Source organism: Triticum aestivum, chromosome 5D (genome assembly GCF_018294505.1).
Source record: "Triticum aestivum cultivar Chinese Spring chromosome 5D, IWGSC CS RefSeq v2.1, whole genome shotgun sequence".
Taxonomy (NCBI): Eukaryota; Viridiplantae; Streptophyta; class Magnoliopsida; order Poales; family Poaceae; genus Triticum; species Triticum aestivum.
Genome location: NC_057808.1, coordinates 7,614,419 through 7,637,608, shown reverse-complemented (window position 1 = coordinate 7,637,608; position 23,190 = coordinate 7,614,419). Strand labels below are relative to the sequence as shown.

General features: G+C 44.5%; 1 protein-coding gene across 1 annotated transcript; it reads left to right on the top strand.

Annotated features, from left to right (window-relative positions):
* Window positions 1-1,956: 1,956 nt before the first annotated feature.
* On the top strand, window positions 1,957-5,538 carry LOC123119080 (lipoxygenase 2.1, chloroplastic). Its single transcript, XM_044538746.1, has 5 exons — window positions 1,957-2,483; window positions 2,625-2,899; window positions 3,039-3,642; window positions 3,747-3,832; window positions 3,944-5,538. Exons 1-5 carry the CDS (start codon window positions 2,114-2,116, stop codon window positions 5,393-5,395), a joined length of 2,787 nt encoding a protein of 928 aa, XP_044394681.1. The 5' UTR covers window positions 1,957-2,113; the 3' UTR covers window positions 5,396-5,538.
* The last annotated feature ends 17,652 nt before the right edge of the window (window positions 5,539-23,190 follow it).

Sequence of the window (23,190 nt, the reverse complement as noted above, 5' to 3'; positions counted from 1 at the left end):
CAATCTCTTTCAAAGTATCAGGATTTCATACGGAAACTCGTCTGTTACAAAGGGATTTCATTTTTTTTAAATTATTTGAACTCCTGACTTTTTGTGTGTTCAAAATGCACCATTCAAAGCCACATCATCATTTTTCAATCCTTTCTGACTTCATTTGTTATTTTACATGCATTTACTAATTATTTTGAGCTATAAGACCTTAAAATTGAAAAGCATTTCAAATGAACTCTGAAAAGGTTGAAAGTTGGCATGGTATCATCATTTCATCCACATAGCATGTGCAAGAAAGTTGAGAGGGTCCCGGCAAAAACTGGATGCACTTCGTGTACAAAACGGACAATCTCTTTCAAAGTATCAGGATTTCATACGGAAACTCGTCTGTTACAAAGGGATTTCATTTTTTAAAACTTATTTGAACTTCTGACTTTTTATGTGTTCAAAATGCACCATTCATAGCAGAGACTGATTTTGAATGATGCATATTCAACACACAAAAAGTCTGTAAAGATCGCCAACCCCAACATAAAAAAATGAGCATAGATGCGCCTATAGAGAAAATTCAATCTAAATTCATAATAAATTTGTATGAACTTCAGAGAAACTCACTATGAATTTAGGTCAAATTCCCTGTATAAGGGCATCTATTTTCATTTTGAGAGGAGCTCAACAAGGCAGAGAGGGACGGGCTTATAAACCGGTGTGAGCGCCCTTCGGTTGGCGAGGTGGGACTAAACTCTGGTCGCAACGTGGACCAACCCTTTAGTCCCGGTTTGTGGCACAAACCGGGACTAATAGTCATGGGCCAGGGGCGAGGCGCATTGGTCCCGGTTCGTGCGTTAAACCGGGACCAAAAGGTCCAGACGAATCGGGACCAGTGGCCCACGTGGCCCGGCCGGCCCCCTGGGCTCACGGACCGGGACTAATGCACCCCATGGGTCCCGGTTCGTGCGGAACCGGGACTAATGGGCTGGCCAGGCCCGAACAAAAGCCCTGTTTTCTACTAGTGCAAGCACTTATATGTGGTTACACGTGCAAAAAAGAACAATCAATTATGTGGTTAGAAGGGAATTATTGATATAACCCAACATACAAAAGTTCTGAATCTCGAATGAAGCCAAAATGACATCGACATCGCAGTGCGCAATCCAAACTCTAGAAATTCGATTGGAATGCGGAAAAAAGAATCCGTCGGACGAAATATTCAGCACGACTGACGGTGCGAGATCAGCAATCAGAAAATTCAAATGAAAGCAAACTGAAATCAGCCGGATCAAAAGCAGTTTTAAATGTTTGAAATATGCCGGTTAACATTCACCATGCATTCATGCATTCCCATTATTAGTAAACATTCACCATGCATGCATTCCCTTTCGCAATGGGGATGCCGAGGGCTCTGCCTAGCTGGGAGGTCGTTTTCTCCCCGAGAAATATTTGTCCACTGCCTAGCTGGGAGAGCTCGCCGGAGCAGAACGTGGAACACGCCTCCGTGTGACGCCGCGAGAGGCGTCGCCACCGTCCGTCCTTCCGCCGCTGGACTGGAGCGGAATCGTGGCACACGCCTGCGGGCATCGCTTTTTTTCCGCGGGGTACACGCCAGGTACCAGCCAAAACCAAGAGCCGGACGTATCCGCCGGGACCTTATCGCTCCAACGCACACGCACATGCGAGCCCATATTGCATGGACCGTATGCATGCATACAGTGCAAGATACTACTACACTACGTAGTACCTACACCTCAGATCTAGATGCACATAAATAAATAAGTAAACAATAACTAAAATACTTCTTCCATCTCTCTCTCTCTTTAGTAGCACGTATTATTTTGAGTAGCTCTGAACTTTCTTTCGTAATCAGTGAAAATGACAAGTCTTTTGCCTTGTTTATTAAAAGAAAGGAAATTATTTTGAGTATACGTGGACTACGATCTCTATAAATAGGATCCAGGGCTCACTCTCTCCGACATCAGATCCTTCCATCACCCCTTCCTTTCCTTTGCCAGAGTTGCACAGTTTAGGAAACTAACACTGTGCACCTGTCCGGCCCTCTCACTCCTCCATCCTCCTGGGGCGTCCCATTGTGTAGCGCAATAGCAGGCACAGCTAGCCAGCCACGATGCTAACGGCGACGAAGTCTCTGGTAGGCGGTGCATGTGCCGCCCCGTCGCCGGCCCGGCGGCGGACGTTCGTGGTGCCCGAGGCTCGCCGGAAACCAGGCAATGGCCGCCGCACCAGTGTCTCCAAGGTCGGCAGCACCAGCACCACCACCACTACCACCACCACCTTGTCGTCCGACTCCAATGGGACGGCCGTTGGCACGGTCACCCGCCCGGACGCCCACGTCCGGGACCACACGCAGACCACCGAGATGAAGGCCACCGTGACGGTGCACATGAGTAAGGCAGCCGGGGTTCGCGATTTCCTGTACGATCTCATCCTCAAAACTTGGCTGCACGTTGACCTCGTCAGCTCCGAGTTGGATCCACGTGAGTGACAAAACATCCCTGGTACATACATTGATGCATGCATATGTGTTGGATACATCCATTTAAGGAACATGTAATTCTAAACGAAAAAAATATTGATAGTAGTAATATATATTTGCATGCATTGTTGGGTCGGTGCAGAAACGGGGCAGGAGTGGGAGCCCATCTCCGGGGCCGTCAAGCACTCAGGTAGAGTGGACGACGAGTGGGACATGTACGAGGCCACCTTCAAGGTGCCGGGATCCTTTGGACCCATTGGGGCCGTTCAAGTCACAAACTACCACCACAGCGAGATGTTGCTGGGGGACATCGAGGTCTTCCCCACCGGCCAGGAGGAGTCCGCCGTCACGTTCCACTGCAACTCCTGGATCGACCCCTCGCACTGCACCCCCGACAAGCGTGTTTTCTTTCCCGCGGTCGGTCAACTACTATCCAATCGAAATCGATCTTAATTTACTTCCTCTAGTGTCAAAACGTCTTACATTTTGAGACAGAGGGAGTACATCATTATTGACCACTTAACTAATTTAGCATGTATATATGTGTGTGGTGCAGCGCTCGTACCTTCCGTCGCAAACCCCCAAGGGCGTGGAGGGGTTGCGCAAGCGCGAGCTCGAGATCCTCCGCGGCACCGGCTGCGGCGAGCGCAAGGAACACGACCGCATCTACGACTACGACGTGTACAATGACCTCGGCAACCCCGACGACGAAAAGAACCCCACCACACGGCCTGTGCTCGGTGGCAAGGAGCACCCCTACCCGCGACGCTGCCGCACGGGCCGCCCTCGCAGCAAGAAAGACCCGTTTTCGGAGGAGAGGAGCCACAAGGACCACATCTATGTGCCCCGGGACGAGGCCTTCACGGAGCGCAAGATGGGAGCCTTCGACACGAAGAAGTTCATGTCGCAGCTGCACGCCTTGACCACGGGCATAAAGACGGCCAAACACAAGGACCAGAGCTTCCCCTCCTTGTCGGCCATTGACAAACTGTACGACGACAACTTCAGGAACCAGCCGGTGCAGCCCGAAGGAGGGAAGCTCAGGTTCGTCATCGATTTGCTTGAGACGGAGCTGCTCCACCTCTTCAAGCTCGAAGGGGCCGCGTTCCTCGAGGGGATACGCAGGGTCTTCAAGTTTGAGACGCCAGAGATTCACGACAGTACGTACAACAGAGATTCATCTATTAATTGTTACGCGCATCATGTTATTTGGTTGCTTGATTAATGGATCGATGAATAATTTGCATGCATGTTGGAAATGCAGGGGACAAGTTTGCTTGGTTCAGAGACGAGGAGTTTGCGCGACAAACCATCGCAGGGATGAACCCATTGAGCATCCAACTAGTCACGGTATATATATATGTTGACATTGTAGTACCTTTTTCCTTCATTTACCGGGAAATTAAGGAAAATTATGCATTGATTGATTGTTTTACCAATTTCGATATGAAAACTATGCAGGAGTTTCCTATCAAGAGCAAGTTGGACGAGGCAACCTACGGCCCGGCAGACTCCCTCATCACTGAAGAGCTGGTTGAAGAGCAGATCAGACGTGTCATGACAGTTGAGGAGGCCGTGGCTAACAAGAAGCTCTTCATGCTGGACTACCATGACTTGTTGCTGCCATACGTCCTCAAGGTCCGCAAGCTCGAGGGCACCACCTTGTACGGCTCGCGCGCGCTCTTCTTCCTCACCGCCGACGGCACGCTCCGGCCTATCGCCATCGAGCTGACGAGGCCCAAGTCCAAGCGCAAGCCGCAGTGGCGCCAGGTCTTCACGCCTGGATGCGACGGCAGCGTCACGGGATCCTGGCTGTGGCAGCTCGCCAAGGCCCATGTTCTCGCTCACGACGCCGGCGTCCACCAGCTCGTCAGCCACTGGCTGAGGACGCACGCCTGCACCGAGCCCTACATCATCGCCGCCAACCGGCAGCTCAGCCAGATGCACCCCGTCTACCGCCTGCTGCACCCGCACTTCCGCTTCACCATGGAGATCAACGCGCAGGCGCGCGCGATGCTCATCAACGCCGATGGCATCATCGAGGGCTCCTTCGCGCCGGGGGAGTACTCCATTGAGCTCAGCTCCGTGGCTTACGACCAGCAGTGGCGGTTCGACATGGAGGCCCTGCCGGAAGACCTCATCCGGAGGGGCATGGCGGTCAGGAAGGAGAATGGCGAGCTGGAGCTGGCCATAGAGGACTACCCCTACGCCAACGACGGCCTGCTCATCTGGGACGCCATCAAGGAGTGGGCGTTGACCTACGTGGAGCACTACTACCCATGCACCGCGGACATCGTCGATGACGAGGAGCTCCAGGCTTGGTGGACCGAGGTGCGCACCAAAGGCCACGCCGACAAGCAGGACGAGCCGTGGTGGCCCGAGCTGGACAGCCATGAGAACCTGGCGCAGGCCCTGGCGACCATCATGTGGGTCACGTCGGCGCATCACGCCGCCGTTAACTTTGGTCAGTACCCCATGGCCGGGTACATCCCCAACCGCCCGACCATGGCCCGGAGGAACATGCCGACCGAGATGGGTGGCGACGACATGCGCGCGTTCGTGGAGGCGCCGGAGAAGGTGCTGCTGGACACGTTCCCGTCCCAGTACCAGAGTGCCATAGTCCTTGCCATCTTGGACCTCCTGTCGACGCACTCGTCGGATGAGGAGTATATGGGCACGCACGAAGAGCCGTCATGGAAACAGGATGGGGCGATCAGGCAGGCATTTGAGAAGTTCAAGGAGAGGACAAGGGAGATCGCGGAGCAGGTGGACGAGTGGAACAACGACCCCGACCGGAAAAACCGGCACGGCGCCGGCATGGTGCCGTATGTGCTGCTCAGGCCGTCGGACGGTGATCCTACGGACGAGAAGATGGTGATGGAGATGGGCATCCCCAACAGCATCTCCATTTAAGCTGAGTTGTGTGTGTGTGCGTGGCTGAACTTGCCGTAAATAAGCGTGTCTTCTAGTCTCGTGGCCCAACGGTGGGTATAATTGGAATGGGACATCAGTGTGACCGAAAATGCTAATAAAATGGCACGAGGATACATTTTGCACGTGATAATCTCTTTCTAGAGTCACAAGATATTATAGAAACAAGGCAAGATAAAAAGTCTGCACATCAAATTATCACAATGCAACCTCAGAATTTGTATAGTAAATCCAGACGTTAGGGGCATTTTTGATAGTTCAGTATTGTAAATCCTGCGGCTAGTTTCTCTCCCCAAAAGAGTTGTAGGGTAGAGTTGGAATTTTACATGGTCGTCTCCTTTCAAATGTAACTCGACGAGCATTCAAGTTCCATCAAACAAACCAAGGATTATTGACCCATGCAAGTCGGGGCAGCACAATGGTATGATGTTGTGCTGTATCACTTACACATGATTCAGAAGCTCCTATTGTAGTGATCAAACTGTAGATATAGAGAGAATTTGCGCTGACAGGATCTAGTGTGCATGTTTGATGTGTCCAATGAGCTTTATGTAGATGGTCTCAAAGGATTGATGTGCAATCTATTTTTTAAAACTTAAATACATATATTCTGAGATCTGCCATGTGATGGGTGTGTTAAAAAAACTGGAGGCTTTTAAAGAGACATATGCTAGAAATTTTCACAGTAATCTGAAGCATCCAACCGCTTTTTTTAAGAGATACCGAAAAGTGCATCTTATATTTGATATTTCTCCAGGAAAACAATTAACTAGTATTATACGGAAAGACAACTAACGCAAACTGACCAATACATGCAAACCATTCTAGCCTTCTTCTTCCTCCAATTATATGCTGCCCGTCGGAGATTGAAAATTGCACTGTACTAACAGTAAAGAAAAGGGACACCTGCAAACAGCTTCACCATACTAGTCTTTAAAGATTGCAATAGCTACTTGCCCCTTGAAATGAGATCTAGAAGTCGCTGAAGAAGCATCAGTTGGAGCATCACCCCACACACCCACACAGTACAGATTTGCAATCCATCACCATCGGTCTAGAGTGTTGAAGAAACAGATCATTCCGCAGAACAACATATAATAAGATGTCGAAGTAGTCGCACCAATGGACAGCCAGTTGCTCTCCTCGAAGCCAATCAATTTGATACTTCACAAAATTATAACCGTTTGATCTTGACAATAGCCTTTCTGACGTATAACTTTATGAAAATTACCCACCCATGTTATTACATAAAAAAGTACTTGGTAGCCAAGGATTATGTTCTACTCTAACATATAGTTTATGCTCTAAGCTAAGGTGCTTTTACAGTCCATAGGCACCATAATTTGAAGTTATTGTCTAAGAACACACACAAAATGAATATTATACCAAACTTGAATTTGCAATCAAAATGCAGAGGTTAATTCCATTGACTCATCCATGCACAAGACAATCTCCTATAACCTTTGAATTTGAGTTAAAACATGTTGAATCTAAACTATGTTAAAAGAGGAGATGTTTACCTCTCTCAGTCCCAGCTCAAGAATCAGAAGATATTGACATGGCTTCTTTACCCGTGATAGGGTAAGCACCTACAAAAGGTTGTATCACACTTAGAATAGATGTATATTTGGCGAAGTGCCCTTCTGCCCCCGAGCTCAATGAGCTCGGTGAACATTAAAATCGAAAAAAAAGTTCAAACAAAATCAGATTTTTTTGTGACAAACATTAATTTTCAAGTTCTTGCCAGAATTCGTCATGGAATCACATTCCTGCAAGGTGTGAAAAAAAACAAATTCGGTGCTCCAAAATTCTTTTGAAAGTAGCATTTTCAGAGTACCGATTTTTTGCCACGCCTTCTAGGAATGTGATTCCATGACGATTTTTTGCAGGTACTTGAAACTTTTATCAAGGTTTGTCACAAAAAAATAGATGAGAGTAAAACAACTTCTGATGTTGAGGTTGAGCAAGGGACTTTTATTGTGAGGCCCAGCATCTTTAGTAACCTATCCATGCTTCCACCTGTAGCATATAAGTCAATGTTGAATTAATAAGACCTTTGCAAGATGCAAAATCACTGATGCGATGAGAGTAAACAGAATGTAGGCCATAACACATGCAAGAAGCACTTACAGGAAGTGAAGCAAAAGGCTATACGACACGGCAACATGAGTAAGCCAACATCCCTACTAAAATTATTTCAGTGCTTATGTCTAGTTTTTTTAATCATTAGGAAGCCCTAATTATTTTAATGGGAGATCACCGACAGGGCACTACTGAAATATTTCAGTGTCTACATGTCTCTACTGAAAGTGCACTACTTAAATATTTCAGTGGCTACGTGCGTGTACTGAAACTGCACTACTGAAATATTTTCAGTGGCTACGTGCATGTACTAAAACCGCAGTACTGAAATATTTCAGAATCTACAATTGTGTACTGAACTTGCAGTACTGAAATATTTCAGTGTCTACCCGTGTGTACTGAAATTGCACTACTTAAATATTTCAGTGTGAACCGGTCTGTACTGAAATTTCAGTACTGAAATATTTCAGAATCTTCAACTGTCTACTGGCAGTTTTCAAATTTTTCAGTGTGTACCCAGAGTGTACCACTGTGTACTGAACTCGCAATACTCAAACATAATTTATTCTTTGCAACTAATTACGGTGCCATCCAGAGGCTATGGATTGGAGTAGAAGTGGAGGTGAACATCAAATTCTACCACTACAACCATACAAATTTAGCCTAGGGTTCATGTACACAATAATCCAGCCCCGAAAAGCATGTACTCAAATCTTCATACAATTTATTGAGATTAAAATTGTTGGGAAACGTAGCATGCAATTTTAAAAAAATTCCTACGCTCACGCAAGATCTATCTAGAAGATGCATAGCAACGAGAGGGGGACTATGTCCACGTACCCTCGTAGACCTGGAAGCGGAAGCGTTTGTTGACGCGGTTGATGTAGTCAAACTTCTTGTTCCGACCGATCAAGCACCGAACGTACGCACCTCCGAGTTCTGCACACGTTCAGCTCGATGACATCCCTCGAACTCTTAATCCAGCAAAGTGTCAAGGGAGAGTTCCGTCAGCACGATAACGTGGTGACGGTGATGGTGAAGTGATCCGCGCAGGGCTTCGCCTAAGCACTACGTGAATATGACCGGAGGTGTAAATTGTGGAGGGCGCGCCACACACGGCTTGAAACAATTGATGTGTCTTCTAGGCGCCCCCTCCCCACGTATATAAAGGAGGGAGGGGAGGAGGCCGGCCCTAGGCGCGCCCCAAGTAGGAGTCCTACTTGGGCTCCTAGTAGCACTACTAGGGAAAACCCTAGCAGTAGCGCGGGTATTTTGCCTATCAGTAGCGCGGGAGGACGTGCTACTGATAAGGCGCTACAGCTATTCCTTAGCAGTAGCGCGTGCTACACGCGCTGCTACTAAGACATATAGCAGCAGCGTTTGTTCACTCCAGCGCTACTGCTAATATAGCTAGTAGTAGCGTGTTTACTCTCCATCTCTACTAGTATTCTTTTTCTCATTTTCTTAATTTTTAGTGTATTTATACGCCGTTATACAAATTTTGGTACAATACCAATTATGAGGTTGTTATATCAATATGTGCATAACAGTGTATCAAATGAAGGTGGATTAGGTTCAAGTGGAGGGAACATGTGGTGCATGTCAAAAGTATACTACTAATCCAAACTTGATCTAGTTTGGACTAGTAGTACTTTCGATGTGCACCACATGTTGCCTCCACTTGAATCTAATCCACCAACACAAGCTATTTAATCATCATCATAGTCATTACCACCAACAGTAGCTATTCAATCATCATAGTCATAGTGTAGCACACATCATCATCTTCAAACTCATTCTAGCTAGCTAATCACCACCAACACTAGCTGCGGTAGCTATTTAATCACCAGCAACACTAGCTAATAATAATCATCATAGTCATTACCACCAACACTAGATATTTAATCATCATAACTCATTTCTAGCTAGCTAATCACTCCTGCTGCTCTCTCTCAGGTAAAATAACATAAAACATGTGTAGCACTCCTGCTTCATCAAGTTGGAGCATGCAGATGAACCTGTCTCCTAATCATGGGATGCGCTTCTGATTGCTGCCCCCTAGTACTTCTCTGCGATCGTTCACAATTTTGCTCCAGTCTTTCACTATTAAGCATTCCTCGCTATTAGAAATCCTGAATGCACTAAACTGCATTGTAGGATATCTTGTCCATAAGCTAACAATTCTCATGGGACCTTTAGTCTCGATCCAATGAGGCACAACATTCATCGGGAGTCCCTGTTGAAGAACATCATATAGTAACATACTTAGCAATGAAGTTTAGCTTAAAAAATAATGTATGCAAAAGATGCACTGAGGACAAATAGTAAAAATCTTACCATCTTTCCTAAATAGATGTTACCATAGTTCAGTACGAACACTATTGGTCGCACGTTTTGAGTACTAAGATTTTTAAGTCCAGGAAAATAATCTGTCTTGACAGTATGAAGATCCTCAAGCCATGAAACATAATGACCTATCTCCTCGCAGTTTAGTTCAGCCCCGGGATAGTGGACGGTCATGTCTACCAAGCGCCGGACATGTTTGCTTGAATGGAAATAAGCTTTCAATAGAACTTAGTTGTCAACTATTTTTGAATAAACAATATCAAAGACATAAATATGGTTGAGAAACTCACATAATGGTATAACTGGAGGCGTCTGCACATCGACCCAGATGTCGATATTACCTTCAATATCATCTTCGGGACGAATATCAAAGGTGATAACCATATCAGGCTCAAATGCATAAGCCTTGCATAGTGCTCGCCAAGTTTTGCATTCAAAATAGGTGTAGGTGTCTGCGTTGTATAATTTTGCGTGGAAAGTATAACCATGCTCGGTCTTCAAGTAAACTCTCTTTACCTCCATAGTAGTTTTCATAGGACTGAAACATATCTTATCCAAGACAAAAACTCTTGCATGGCAGGGGATACGCTAGTAGAATAGTAAAAAAATTAAATTATAAGTTGGAGCAAATGAAGCAGATGTCATGCTTAATTACGAAAAAAGACTTGTCGTTGTGACTTACTGTATCCACTTCGAAGTTCTCGTCCAGCTTGATGCTGAAGCGCCTATCATCATCTAGGAAGATTCTGTCGCACAGACCGCGCTCGTCTTCGCAGTATTCGCAAATACCGAAATCCTTTTCGTCGTCAGACATTTCCTATGTTCATAGTTGAAACATTAATTGAAGGTTCAACACTAACTGATAATAATTGAAGGTTCAACATTAATTGAAGCGCCTATCACCATCTGATGCTCCTACATCATATTTATGCTCAACGCAAACACCAAATAACATTTATTTTAGGTTCAACACTAATCCCGAAGGTAAAGGGAGTGTGCGATGGTGATCTTATCAACCTTGGAATCACTTCCAACTCACATCATCACCTCGCCCTTAACTAGTCTTTGTTTATTTTGCAACTCCCGTTTCGAGTTACTACTCTTAGCAACTGAACCAGTATCAAATACCGAGGTGTTGCTATAAACACTAGTAAAATACACATCAATAACATGTATATCCAATATACCTTTGTTCACTTTGCCATGCTTCTTATCCGCCAAGTATCTAGGGCAGTTCCACTTCCAGTGGCCATTTCCTTTGCAGTAGAAGCACTCAGTTTCAGGCTTGGGTCTAGCCTTTGGCTTCTTCATGGGAGTGGCAACTTGCTTACCATTCTTCTTGAAGTTCCCTTTCTTTCCCTTGCCCTTTTACTTAAAACTAGTGGTCTTGTCAAACATCAACACGTGATGCTTTTTCTTGATTTCTACCTTCGCCAAGCTCATCATGTCCTTTTCCCATCATGAGTTCATGACCATGTAGTCATGTTGCAAAGGGAGGCGACCCAGGACGTTTGCTCCCTTGCTTGCGAGGGGCAAGACCTCCTCACAACCTCGCTGCATGATTTTGAGGGCATGCTCATATTCAGCTGCTCACATAACGTCTCGCGCGGTGATGTGATCACCGTATTCACCTCCTTCTAGGGGTTGCTCCAATGATGGACTTTCCATATCGCTATTAGACACCTCAAAAGGACGAGATTGAGCGGCAATGTGCTGATATGCTAGATCAGTGATTGATTCGGCGGAGCCATTTTCAATTTTAGTCCCGATCCTTTTGGTCAAGAAGCTAAGATGGCTCATGCCATTTCAGCATTGAGTATTACGCACTTAGTGAGCCCACTATCAAGGACAAGTTCCCCATCCCAGTGGTGGACGAGCTTCTCGATGAGCTCAAGGGCGCTTGCTATTTCACTAAGTTGGACTTGCGTTCGGGATACCACCAAACCCGAATGCATGCCGATGATATCCACAGGACGATGTCCCGCACCCACGAGGGGCTCTTCGAGTTTCTAGTCATGCCTTTCGGCTTGATAAACATGATGTCGACATTTCTAGCCTTGATGAATGCCGTCCTTCTACCGTACCTACGAAGATTTGTCCTTATGTTTTGTCTGCAGTTATCTCTATTTATAGCAAGTCTTGGGTCGACCACCTAAGCCATGTGCATGATGTATTCTAGTTGATGTAGGAGCATCAGATGGCGCTTAAATGGTCCAAGTGCATTTTTGGGATGAAACAATGGCATACTTAGGGCACATCATCTCAGCGAAGGGGCTGGCTATGGACCCTGCCGCGAACCCTTCTCGCCTTGCATGGGTTCCTTGGATTGGCAGGGTAATACCACAAGTTCATTTACGAATTTGAGGCTATTGTAGAACCCCTAACAACACTCCTAAACAAAAGAGGGGCGGTGTTCATCAGCCGAGGCATTGTCTGACTTAAACAAACTCAAGCAATGCTCACGGCGACACCAGTACTACACATGTCAGATTTCTGGAGCCAATTCATCGTTGATTGTGACGCTTTTGGTATGTGTTTGGGGTTGCCCTACACCAAGGCGACGGGGTTGTAGCCTTCTTCAGCCGCCCTATATTCCCATGCCATGCCAAGCTTGTTTCCTAAGAACAAGAGTTGATTGGCATTGTAAATCTAGTGCGCCATTAATTGACACCCATATCTCTGGGGTACATGTTTCGAGTGCGGATAAGCACTACAGTCTAAAGTATTTGCTGGAGCAACGCTTGTCCATGATCCCTCAACATCATCGGATCATCATGCTACTTCCACTTTGTAGTGGAATTCAGTCTGGGAAGGCTCAGTACTAAGATGCCAAGCACCGCGAGGTTACCTTTGGGCTTGACCAATGGGTTTGGCATGATCCATTTGATGAGAATAACCATCCATGCAGAAAGTTTGTCTATCCAGGCACATCATTATTTCAATTATTTAATTAGGAACACAAAATACTTGCTACCGATTATAGGATGTGGGAGATTAATCTAAGATGAATTAGAAAATTCAGTAAATACACAATACACATACCTCAATTGTTGTTGAAATGTACTTTCCATTAAAGCTTTCAATAATGTCACCCCCGCGAATTCCAATTTTCTCGGCATGTGATCCTTTAGACACCTATTTTAAATCAGCATGGTTACATCATAATATGTGCATATGAGAAATGGTTTAGAAGAAACTATTAACAAAAGTGGAAGAAACAAAATAAAAATAAGCACCACAATATATGCCTGCTCAACAATAAGACCATTATGATGACGAGTCATTCTCTCAATAGAGATTGGATCTAAATGTTTGATTGAAGTAAAAGTCATTCCAAGGTGGAGGCGAGGCATACAACTATACCAAATAAAACGGAGACCAAATGAGTATCACACAAATTTAAGGAAGAACATCATAACACTCTTACCCTTATAAGACATTAGTATCACACAACACAGAATTGAGGAGAAAAAGGGGGAAATACATACTTGAATCTTCTCCAGAAATTCAAGCACTTATGCAATATGGACGAAGGTACGAAAGTCTCATTAATATGGTTGTTAACTAGACCCACAACCTTCCCTTCTAAATCAATGATCGGCCCTCCATCATCATTAAGCAATAGCATGATAATAGTAATAGAATATTATATTTTGTACTCATAAGATAGCAAGATCGAAATAGAAAGCATAAATTTGAGATATAACGCACCAGTTTACTACTAGAGGGATCACGAGAAAAATACATGTAGTGGCATCTCTCATACCAGGATGGAATATCATAGGCCACCATACCATGGGTTATCTTTAGATCTAGATTTTCATCTCTTCCAAGTCGGAAAACATCTTGACCAGAACGCACACGGTCATCTGAACTGGTTTGTTCACTTTGACCTCATAAAGAGCAAATTCATAATGTTCCTGAAGATAGAGGAGTCGGCCTTGTACATTGCTTTGTCGAGCAAATGAACAATGACCTAAAACGACAACGGCAAAAGTTATCATTTTCGAGAGATCTTATATTGATGATTTTTTTGAGAAAGGTCAACTGTCATGATAGTCGAGCGCCAGAATAAGATCTTTTGTTACTATACAAAGTGTATAAATAAATAGTAGTTCACTTTCTCTTCTGGCAAAGTTGTAGATGATGACACATTTAATTGGTAACTAGCCTACGGTTTAGCAATGGAGGTATTTCACAAATAAAGTAATCTAAGAGAGGACAATCAAACAAATGAAAATAAGCACTGGTGAGTCGAGCTGGTAGATAAAAAGACTGCCGAATTATTATTTTTCCTCTATAGACGTCAAAGGCTCCCCATGCCAATCTCAAATGAAAATAAGCTGATAAAACATGCACTATCTAAGTCGAGGTACCATCATCCAGTGGTACAACCACCCTTACTGAAATTAGTTAGATGATAAAGAGTCTAGTGAATGTTTTTTAGGTCACCTCAATGTCAGAGGGATGACCACCCCTTGTATATATAGAGATGGAGGCATGGTGAAGAGAACAAGAAGGGGTGCATGCAGCAGCGCGTGATTTATGGCCAGAGGGAAAGGCCGTGTCGTGGATCGATGAGGTGGCGCAAGGCGTGGCGGGAGGAAAGGCCGTACCGTGCTGATGGGCATCCCTAGGCGTGCATTTACAGGAAAGGCATTTAACGAGGTGTTGTGGAGTATTCATTATTTACTTACGGCTACAACACCACAACTCCAACATTATTATTCAACGGTGAACACCTCGTTACTTGCAGTACTGCTGCATGCATCAGGATTCGGGATTCGGGTAGTGTCAATTGAAACTAATTACCCCGTAAAACACGTTACTTGTAGTACTGGTGCATGCGTCGTCAGGATTGGAGTAGCGTCAACTGAAACTAATTAATTACCCACAAAACATGTTACTTGCAGTACTGGTGCATGGATCAGGATTCGAGTAGTGTCAATTGAAACTAATTACTCCGCAAAACAAAATGGAGCTAATTACTAAGCCTGTTTTTACATATCATAGATGGATAGATAAGCACGGCACGCCTTCGACGCCACGACGAGCTCTTCTGGTTCACCGATGACTGCCCGCTCCGTCCTCCCAGTCGGCGCCGACAGGAAAGCCGTGAGTTATAATAGAGCATCATGGCACGTAATATCAGAGTGGGTGATGTGCATAATTGAGCCATTTTCGTAAGTTAACTCACACGTGATGACACTTGGATAGATGTATGTACGTACTTCATTTTCGAAGATTCGGACAAACATTCTCATGCCACTCACTTGTCATATTGTTTGGTTTGCTTTGCCATTTCATTTGTCTTCAAATTCTAACAAGCTTGTATTCACTGCCAATCAAATCAATGCATTGAGCATCCAAACGGACCTGTAGATACACTTGGATTAAATTTGACCAGAACCGGCACTAGACTGTTTCCACTGCTGCATACAAGCGCACGCTAACTATGCATGCATGTTGATTCAGAAATCCACACTATGCACAATTCAGTTTGAAATGTTTGAACAACTTGCATATGAGGGAATTTGCTCGCAATCACCCGAAGTGCTCATTGCATTGCAAAGTCCACCCACAGTGGTCGGGAACAACAGCATAAACAAGGACTAGTAACTGACGGACATCGGTAATCAACACTTGAGCGACAAACAAAGCACAAGTAGGCCAACAGCCAAGAAACCAATCCATTTTTATCTGATGTACAAAAACAACCATCACCAGCCATATCATTTAGCACACTACCACAGCTAGGAAAACAACAGTCCTCCTTATCTTTCCTTACTACAGAATTAATTAATGCCTCCACATCTCCGCTCTTGGGCGCCTTGCCACTCTTGGGGGTAATGACGTCGGCATCATCAATCTCTTTAGTGCCGTGCATACTGTCTGCAAGGCATCTGAAGCGCAACACATGCGGAAAGTCAAGAACGGCTTAACACACCACAAATCCTAGAATTTAGAAGGAAAATGCGTAAAACAAAAAGGCAGGCATGTAAATTGGGTGTCTTGTTCTACTCTATTGATCAATCTAGAGATAATTTACAAGTGAAAACCATATCTGCAAATTCACAGCACTAGCCGATGGGCCAATTTTTTAGAACTAGCTAGGGCTGGAAATTAAAGTCCATAATTTCTCTATTAATTAGATGCCATTAATCATGCTCGCTATTTTGAGTTGGACAATAGCAAGAGCTATCAACACAATAGCTAATGAATAAGCAAGAAATAAAGCACCAGGCACATACATTACATTCAGTAAATGGAAATCTTGTTACTTGGGTGGACTAGACAAAGACAAAACATCTCCAGTGCCTATCTATGCTTGCTCCTCTTACCTTTCATTCAGCCTTTCTTTCAAAGAAGAAAGAAACAAGTTGAACATGACGACTCCGGGGAGTGGGAAGCCACCAGGCAGGCACTCCATCTCCTGTTGGCCTTTTTCATAGACAGCCTGTTGCAGGATCACAAGTGAGAACACAGACTATGAATATGATAAAAAAAACAGTGGAGAATTTCCCCTAAAAACAGTGAGAATTATTCTTAAAGCCGTGGTCAGCAAACTGCTCTAGAATCTAACAAGGACCTCATGAATTCGTCATGCGAGAACATGGCAAGGAATGATTCTAGATATATCATGGCAATAATATGAGACTCCGTATTCTTCCAGCATGCACTAAGAAATTTGAGCACATTTGAGTGGTCATCGCCTGAGAATAATGCATGTGAGGTAACAGTGCAGATCACAATAGACACATCTATCACGCATTTCTGCCTGCTCCTAGTGCTTCGCTTTCAAAACATGAGACTATAATTAACAAACACACACCAAGTTCAGGTTTCATTGTCCCCAAGAAATCTGCTCCTAAAAGAACAATGCGACTCGGAACACAAGTCTGTTTACTAGTAATCCTAAAACAGGGCCCTTCCATAAAACTAAAACATACTCCCTCCGATCCAAATCAATTGACACTATAGTTTAGTACAAAGTTAGTACAACTTTGTACTAGACCAGCGTCAATTAACGTGGATCGGAGGGAGTACTAGAAAGGAGGCGTTCCGTAGCCAGAGACAAACAAGACGGTGAACATCAAGCATACGGACATGATGTGCAACCCGATAGTGACAAAAATAAAGCATGGATTCCAATAATGAAGTAGTAAAACACTAGAGATAGGACAAATCAGCCATGCTGATGTCAATGTGAAAATATCTAGTGACCCGCCCAGATTACCATACAATATGAAAATGATACACAACATGTGCAAATGCATTGCCATCTTTATCCTTTGTTCAGTAAATTGAAAAGCAATATAGGAACTCAAACAAAATAAAACAACAGTCAAGCACCCAACGAGCACCAGGATACAAGTTGTATTTCCAGTGAATTGTTTGTTGCGCAAGATATGAGATGACGCACTAGTGATTATGCATCCCAGCTAAGGTAATTTTATTCGGTTGGGTTGTGCTTATGGTATTTACAAGAGCAAGGTTGCTTTACACACAAGGGGCATACAAGATTTGACAGGAAGGAAGGGGATGGAAGAAGAGGAGGGCATACCTCACCTAGTGCCTCCAGCTCGTCGGGAGGAAGCTGGAGTGTCTGTTGCTGTGAGTTCCCGCTCTTCTTCTCCGCCCTCCAGAAAATAACTGTGTGTCTCTGGATGAGTCCAGGGTTGAGGATGTTCCTCAGCTCACAGTTGTGGAGAATGATGTTCTGACGGCTCCTTTTACCGAGAAAGAGGTATTTGAGGCCGTTTCACAGATGGAAACTAACAAAGCGCCGGGCCCAGATGGATTTCCAGCGGAGTTTTATAAGAAATGCTGGTTTATCATTAAAGGTGATTTGTTGCCTTTGTTCAATGATCTGTTTGCTGGGCAGCTTCATCTTTTTCAGCTAAATTTTGGAACGATCACCCTTCTTCCAAAGAAAATAGAGGCTGTGAGAATTGAGCAATTCAGGCCAATCTGTCTTCTTAATGTTAGTTTCAAAATTTTCACCAAGGTCGGGACCAATAGGCTCTCACAGATCGCGCATGCTGTTGTGAAGCCTACCCAAACTGCCTTCATGCCGGACAGGAACATCCTTGAGGGTGTTGTGGTCCTACATGAAACGCTCCATGAAATCCATACGAAAAAGCTGGATGGAGTTGTTTTCAAAGTGGATTTCGAAAAAGCGTATGACAAAGTCAAATGGCCTTTCCTTCAACAGGCTTTACGCATGAAGGGTTTTGATGAGGCCTGGCGACGCCAGGTAGAATCCTTTACGCAAAAAGGTAGTGTTGGAATTAAAGTAAATGATGATATAGGTCATTATTTTCCGACACACAAAGGCCTGAGGCAAGGAGATTCAATGTCCCTTATATTGTTCAACATTGTAGTCGATATGTTGGCCATTCTCATAGGCAGGGCAAAGAACGCCGGTCAGGTAGGTGGCTTGGTGCCCAACCTAGTTGATGGGGGTGTATCCATTTTGCAGTACGCTGATGATACAATCATCTTTATGGAGCATGACCTGGCAAAAGCGAGAAACATGAAGCTGGTGTTGTGTTTATTTGAACAATTGTCCGGTTTAAAGATTAACTTTCATAAAAGCGAGTTGTTCTGCTTTGGTAGAGCCAAGGAGGAACAAGAGGCTTATAGACAATTGTTTGGTTGTGAATTAGGGGCTTTACCTTTTACTTACCTAGGTATACCCATTCATCATCGTAAGCTCACGAACAGAGAGTGGAAATGTATCGAAGATCGGTTCGAAAAGAAACTTAGTTGCTGGAAGGGCAAACTTCTGTCTTATGAAGGCCGGTTAATTCTTATTAATTCGGTGCTCACAAGTTTGCCGATGTTCCTACTATCTTTCTTTGAGGTTCCAGTTGGGGTCAGGAAAAGGCTGGACTTCTATCGGTCAAGATTTTTTTGGCAGAGTGATGATCTTAAGAGAAAGTATAGACTCGCCAAGTGGGATATTATTTGTCGTCCCAAGGATCAGGGGGGGTTGGGTATCGAGAATCTTGAGGTCAAGAAAAGATGCCTGCTTAGTAAGTGGCTCGATAAGTTATCAGTTGGGACTGATGCGACTTGGGCACAGATACTTCGTAACAAGTATCTGCAATCCAAAACTTTATCACAGGTGACAATGAGACCAACTGATTCGCCATTTTGGAAGGGGCTTATGAGAGTTAAGTCAGCCTTCTTTAATAGAACTAAGTTTATAGTCGGCGATGGTAACGATACTCGCTTCTGGGAGGACACTTGGCTTGGGGAGACACCTTTGGCATTACAGTACCCAACTCTGTATCGTATTGTGCATCGCCGTGATGCGCTTGTGGCAACGATTATGCAGGCCACCCCCCTTAATATTCAGTTTAGGAGGGTGCTTGTTGGTAATAGATGGGAAGCTTGGCTTCATCTGGTGCGTAGACTGATGGAGGTTCAGCTACAACCTCAGCCCGATCAGTTGTGTTGGAAACTTACTAGGTCTGGACAATTTACCGTTAAATCAATGTACATCGATGTTATTAACTCGAGTGTCATTCCTAACTCCAAACATGTTTGGCAAGTCAAAGTTCCTTTGAAAATCAAAGTGTTTATGTGGTTTGTCCATAAACAGGTCATTCTAACAAAGGACAACTTGGTTAAGCGCAATTGGATAGGATCTACTACTGTAGTTTCTGTGATCGGGATGAAACCATTAAGCATCTATTCTTTGAGTGCCCGTTGGCAAGAATTTTTGTGGCGCTCAGTGCAAATTTCTTTTAACATTACTCCTCCGAGTTCGGTCGGGTCGTTATTTGGAACGTGGCTGGATGGGATAGAGTCCGGTACAGCTAGACACATTCGTGTAGGAGTTTGTGCGTTGTTATGGGCAATTTGGAACTGCAGAAATGATTTGGCTTTTAACAGAATAACTACTATTCATTTTTTGCAGGTTGTATTCCATGCTACGGCGTTCATCCGTATGTGGTCCCTACTCACTCCGACGGAGGCCAGGGAGCGTTTGGTTACTGGATCTGTCCGGTGGGAGATGGTAGCGCGGGATATATTCAACCGGTTTGGATGGCGGTCATGTAATAGGATAGGCAATTAGTTTTCCTACCTTTATTTCTCCCAGCCGGTTGTGGCTTTATGACTTTTTTGTTTTCGTGTCGAGGTCTATGTGAGCTCGACGTTGTTTTCTTTTACGACTTTTCGACATTGTTGAACCTATTTTATTTATCTAAGTGGCCGTATGCATCTACCTGATGCAGAGGCCGGGGAGTCCCCCTTTTTCAAAAAAAAAAGGTGGTGGCTGCTGTGGGAAGAAACAGCAAGAAAGGGTTCCGACACTATAGACTCGTCTTTTTAAAAACATCATCATGCAAGAAACAGGAGGGGTTTATTTTATATTTGAACAGAGCACCCAATAAATAAATAAAGAGAAAGAATATCATTTTGAACACCAATCTAATGCATGGCCTTTAACAAAGTTCACTTTTTTTCTCATTACATAGAGCAAGACAATGAGGTACCTGTGCTTGAGTGCCTGGTCGTGGTTGATCTTGGTGTTGATGAAGAGAAGAGAAGAGGATGGGTCCTTCTTCTCCTCCTCCGACAAACCCATCATCAGGCCGCCTGGAGAGGATGGGTTCCATGGGGGCCATGAAGAGGTTCCAGTGGTCCTGCAACGAACCCATCAGCAGAGCGGAACCGCATCGTCGGGCGAGCAGGACCCATCCAGGCACACCTGGCCTGCTTCCTGAAGAGAAAGTTGAGTTACAAAGAGAAAAGCTTGGATGTACATCTCTTTGGCCAAGATGGTAAATTAGCTGAATGGTGATAATGTACAGTAGATTACCTGTCTACGACACTGACAACCTTTGCTATTTTCGAAGTACATCAGCAGCACACACTTGACCACCATAGCAGCTTGCCGGATCATAGTGTCTGTGGAGCAAAAAAACAGCAATCAGCCTGATAAGAAATTTTAAAGAGCGCAATGCTAGTTCAAGAGTTATAAACAGATAGCGCTGGCACATAAATTCCAGTTATTCAACAAACATGAAGTTACTTTGTTCCAGCTGAAACACAGAGCAATGTTACCCGCTTCAAAACAAAATAGAACACACAGATATATACACATCATGAAGTTTTTGCACAAATGAGTAATGGCATAGATGAACTAGTACAGCCAAATAAGGGGATAGTAGGTAATATTTTTCTAACAGTGTCTCTCAGGACATGAAGAATAGCTCCAAGATTTTGTAACCAAGTAGATCAATTACGAAATCTATAGAACAGGTACAAAGGAGGCAGGCAACGTACAGATCAACAATTGTTCAGTGTGAATGTACATACATATCTACCCAAGTATGTACAAGACCATTGAATTAAATCTCACAGCAACCAAAGTGAAGCACTGGTTCAACAACTCACTCATGTGCTTTTTGATTATCTAAACAAATTGCAAGATAGCAAAGAAATAATTTAGAAGCGAATGAGTTGACACACAAATTTGCATCTGATGCTACATGCATATCTCATTGGAACTTCATTTTAGTATCATACTAGCACATGACAAGACAAAGCATTGTATCGACAGTGATGGTCATCCCAAATTGGAATGCAACAGCTCCCACTCCCAGGGTGGGTCGAAGTTGATTGATTTGGTGGGTATGGGGATGAAGGGGGTACCTTCACTTGTTGGTCATTCTTCTCCTCCTCCCCCGGGTCCTGCGATGGAGACGTCAGGCAGCACATCTTTTTCCTGGGAGGTGTTGATGCCTCGGGCAGCACATCTCCTCCATCAGGTCCTGCAAATTAACCAACCAAGTACACACGTCATTAGCCACACCACTTGATGCCTGGATTAGCTAGCGTCTCCAACAAAAACTAACAGATTACCCTGTGAACATATGCTACAGTGTGGATAGATAGGTACTCAGTCTGAGTTGAGTCGGTGGTGATCCACTACGCCATCCGGCACGCCTCCGAGCCGAGCTCTTTGGCTCACCAACGACGCAATGTTGTAGTTGTTGTTGTAGTTGGCGTTCCCCCTCAATGGCGTCTGCAGCTCCGTCCTCCTAGCCGGTGCCGACGCGAACGACAACATCGAGTACACCACCGACGCTGACGCCAACTAGGAGCAGCTACCCACATACCACTTCAAGCTCAGCTTCGCACCAGACGCACACCCCAAACTCACATCGTCGTCACACTTTGATGTGCCACAGGGACACCACCACCGTCCCTTCACTGGAAGCTCAGAAACCGCTGCTCACACAGAAAATAAATCAGATTATAAGAAATTTCCCATCTGGATCAACACAGCTTGTTTACTGAAGAAACAAGTAGTGGCGATGTCTCATCAAATGTATTATAGGCTTATAGCTAAAAGAAAACCAAGGAAACATTAGATTGAGTACATGCTATACCTTCCATTTCTTCATGCTGAAACCACGAGGCTGCTCTTCCCTTGTTACCTGAAGTGCAGAGACCACGAGGTCATAAGAAAAGAGTTCGCCTTCTTTTAAAAATAAACAGAAGGCAGTTTCACAAATGGGGAAAAGTTCGCAGGGTAGCAAAACACCATTTCCACAACAAGGGCCGCTAGATGCCAAGTAAAAAGTTAACATGCTAATACTTCAGCACAAAGCTCAGATATATAGATACCTTCACTGTCTTTTTCATGGGAGGTCTCTTTAGATACTCTTTGGATACATGCCTAACTGACTCTGGTGTCTCTGTAGATACTCTGCTTGCGTGGTCTCATATACTCTGAAACTATATAACTTAGTTAGCTCTTCGCATTAGCGAGCTTCCTCATGAACTCATGTCGCGCACCTTGAGATATTAGGTGCTGCCCACTTGATATCTACTGGTACTACATGCATGCATTTGTAACCTTGGCAGCACTCTCTGAGAAAAAAAGGAGAAAACATCCTTAAACCCGGCTGTGTGTGCTCCTCTATTTTTCCTGGACCGCTGCTCTTTTTCGTATTCGTTGGAGCACTTCGGCGAGGGAGCGACTGAGATGGACAAACTACACATACTCATTGGATAAAATGATCCATCTCACGTTTCTCAAACTTTACAACTTTTGGCTCTGGAACTCCAACACACACCCTCTTCATTTCCGATGCACTATGCAAGACATCTCTGCCATGAGTAAGCATATCTATGGTAAGCAGCATATTCAGACTGTGAATTATGGACCTACAGTAACAGTGACCGAGAGATATATATTTGACAGAATTTCATCAGTCCACAAAGACAAATATACGACCATTTTCTAGTCGTTAGAGTATGCAATATACTACAATGTACCCTCCGCTAAGCAACATCTGCCATACATCAGACCAGCTGGGCATATG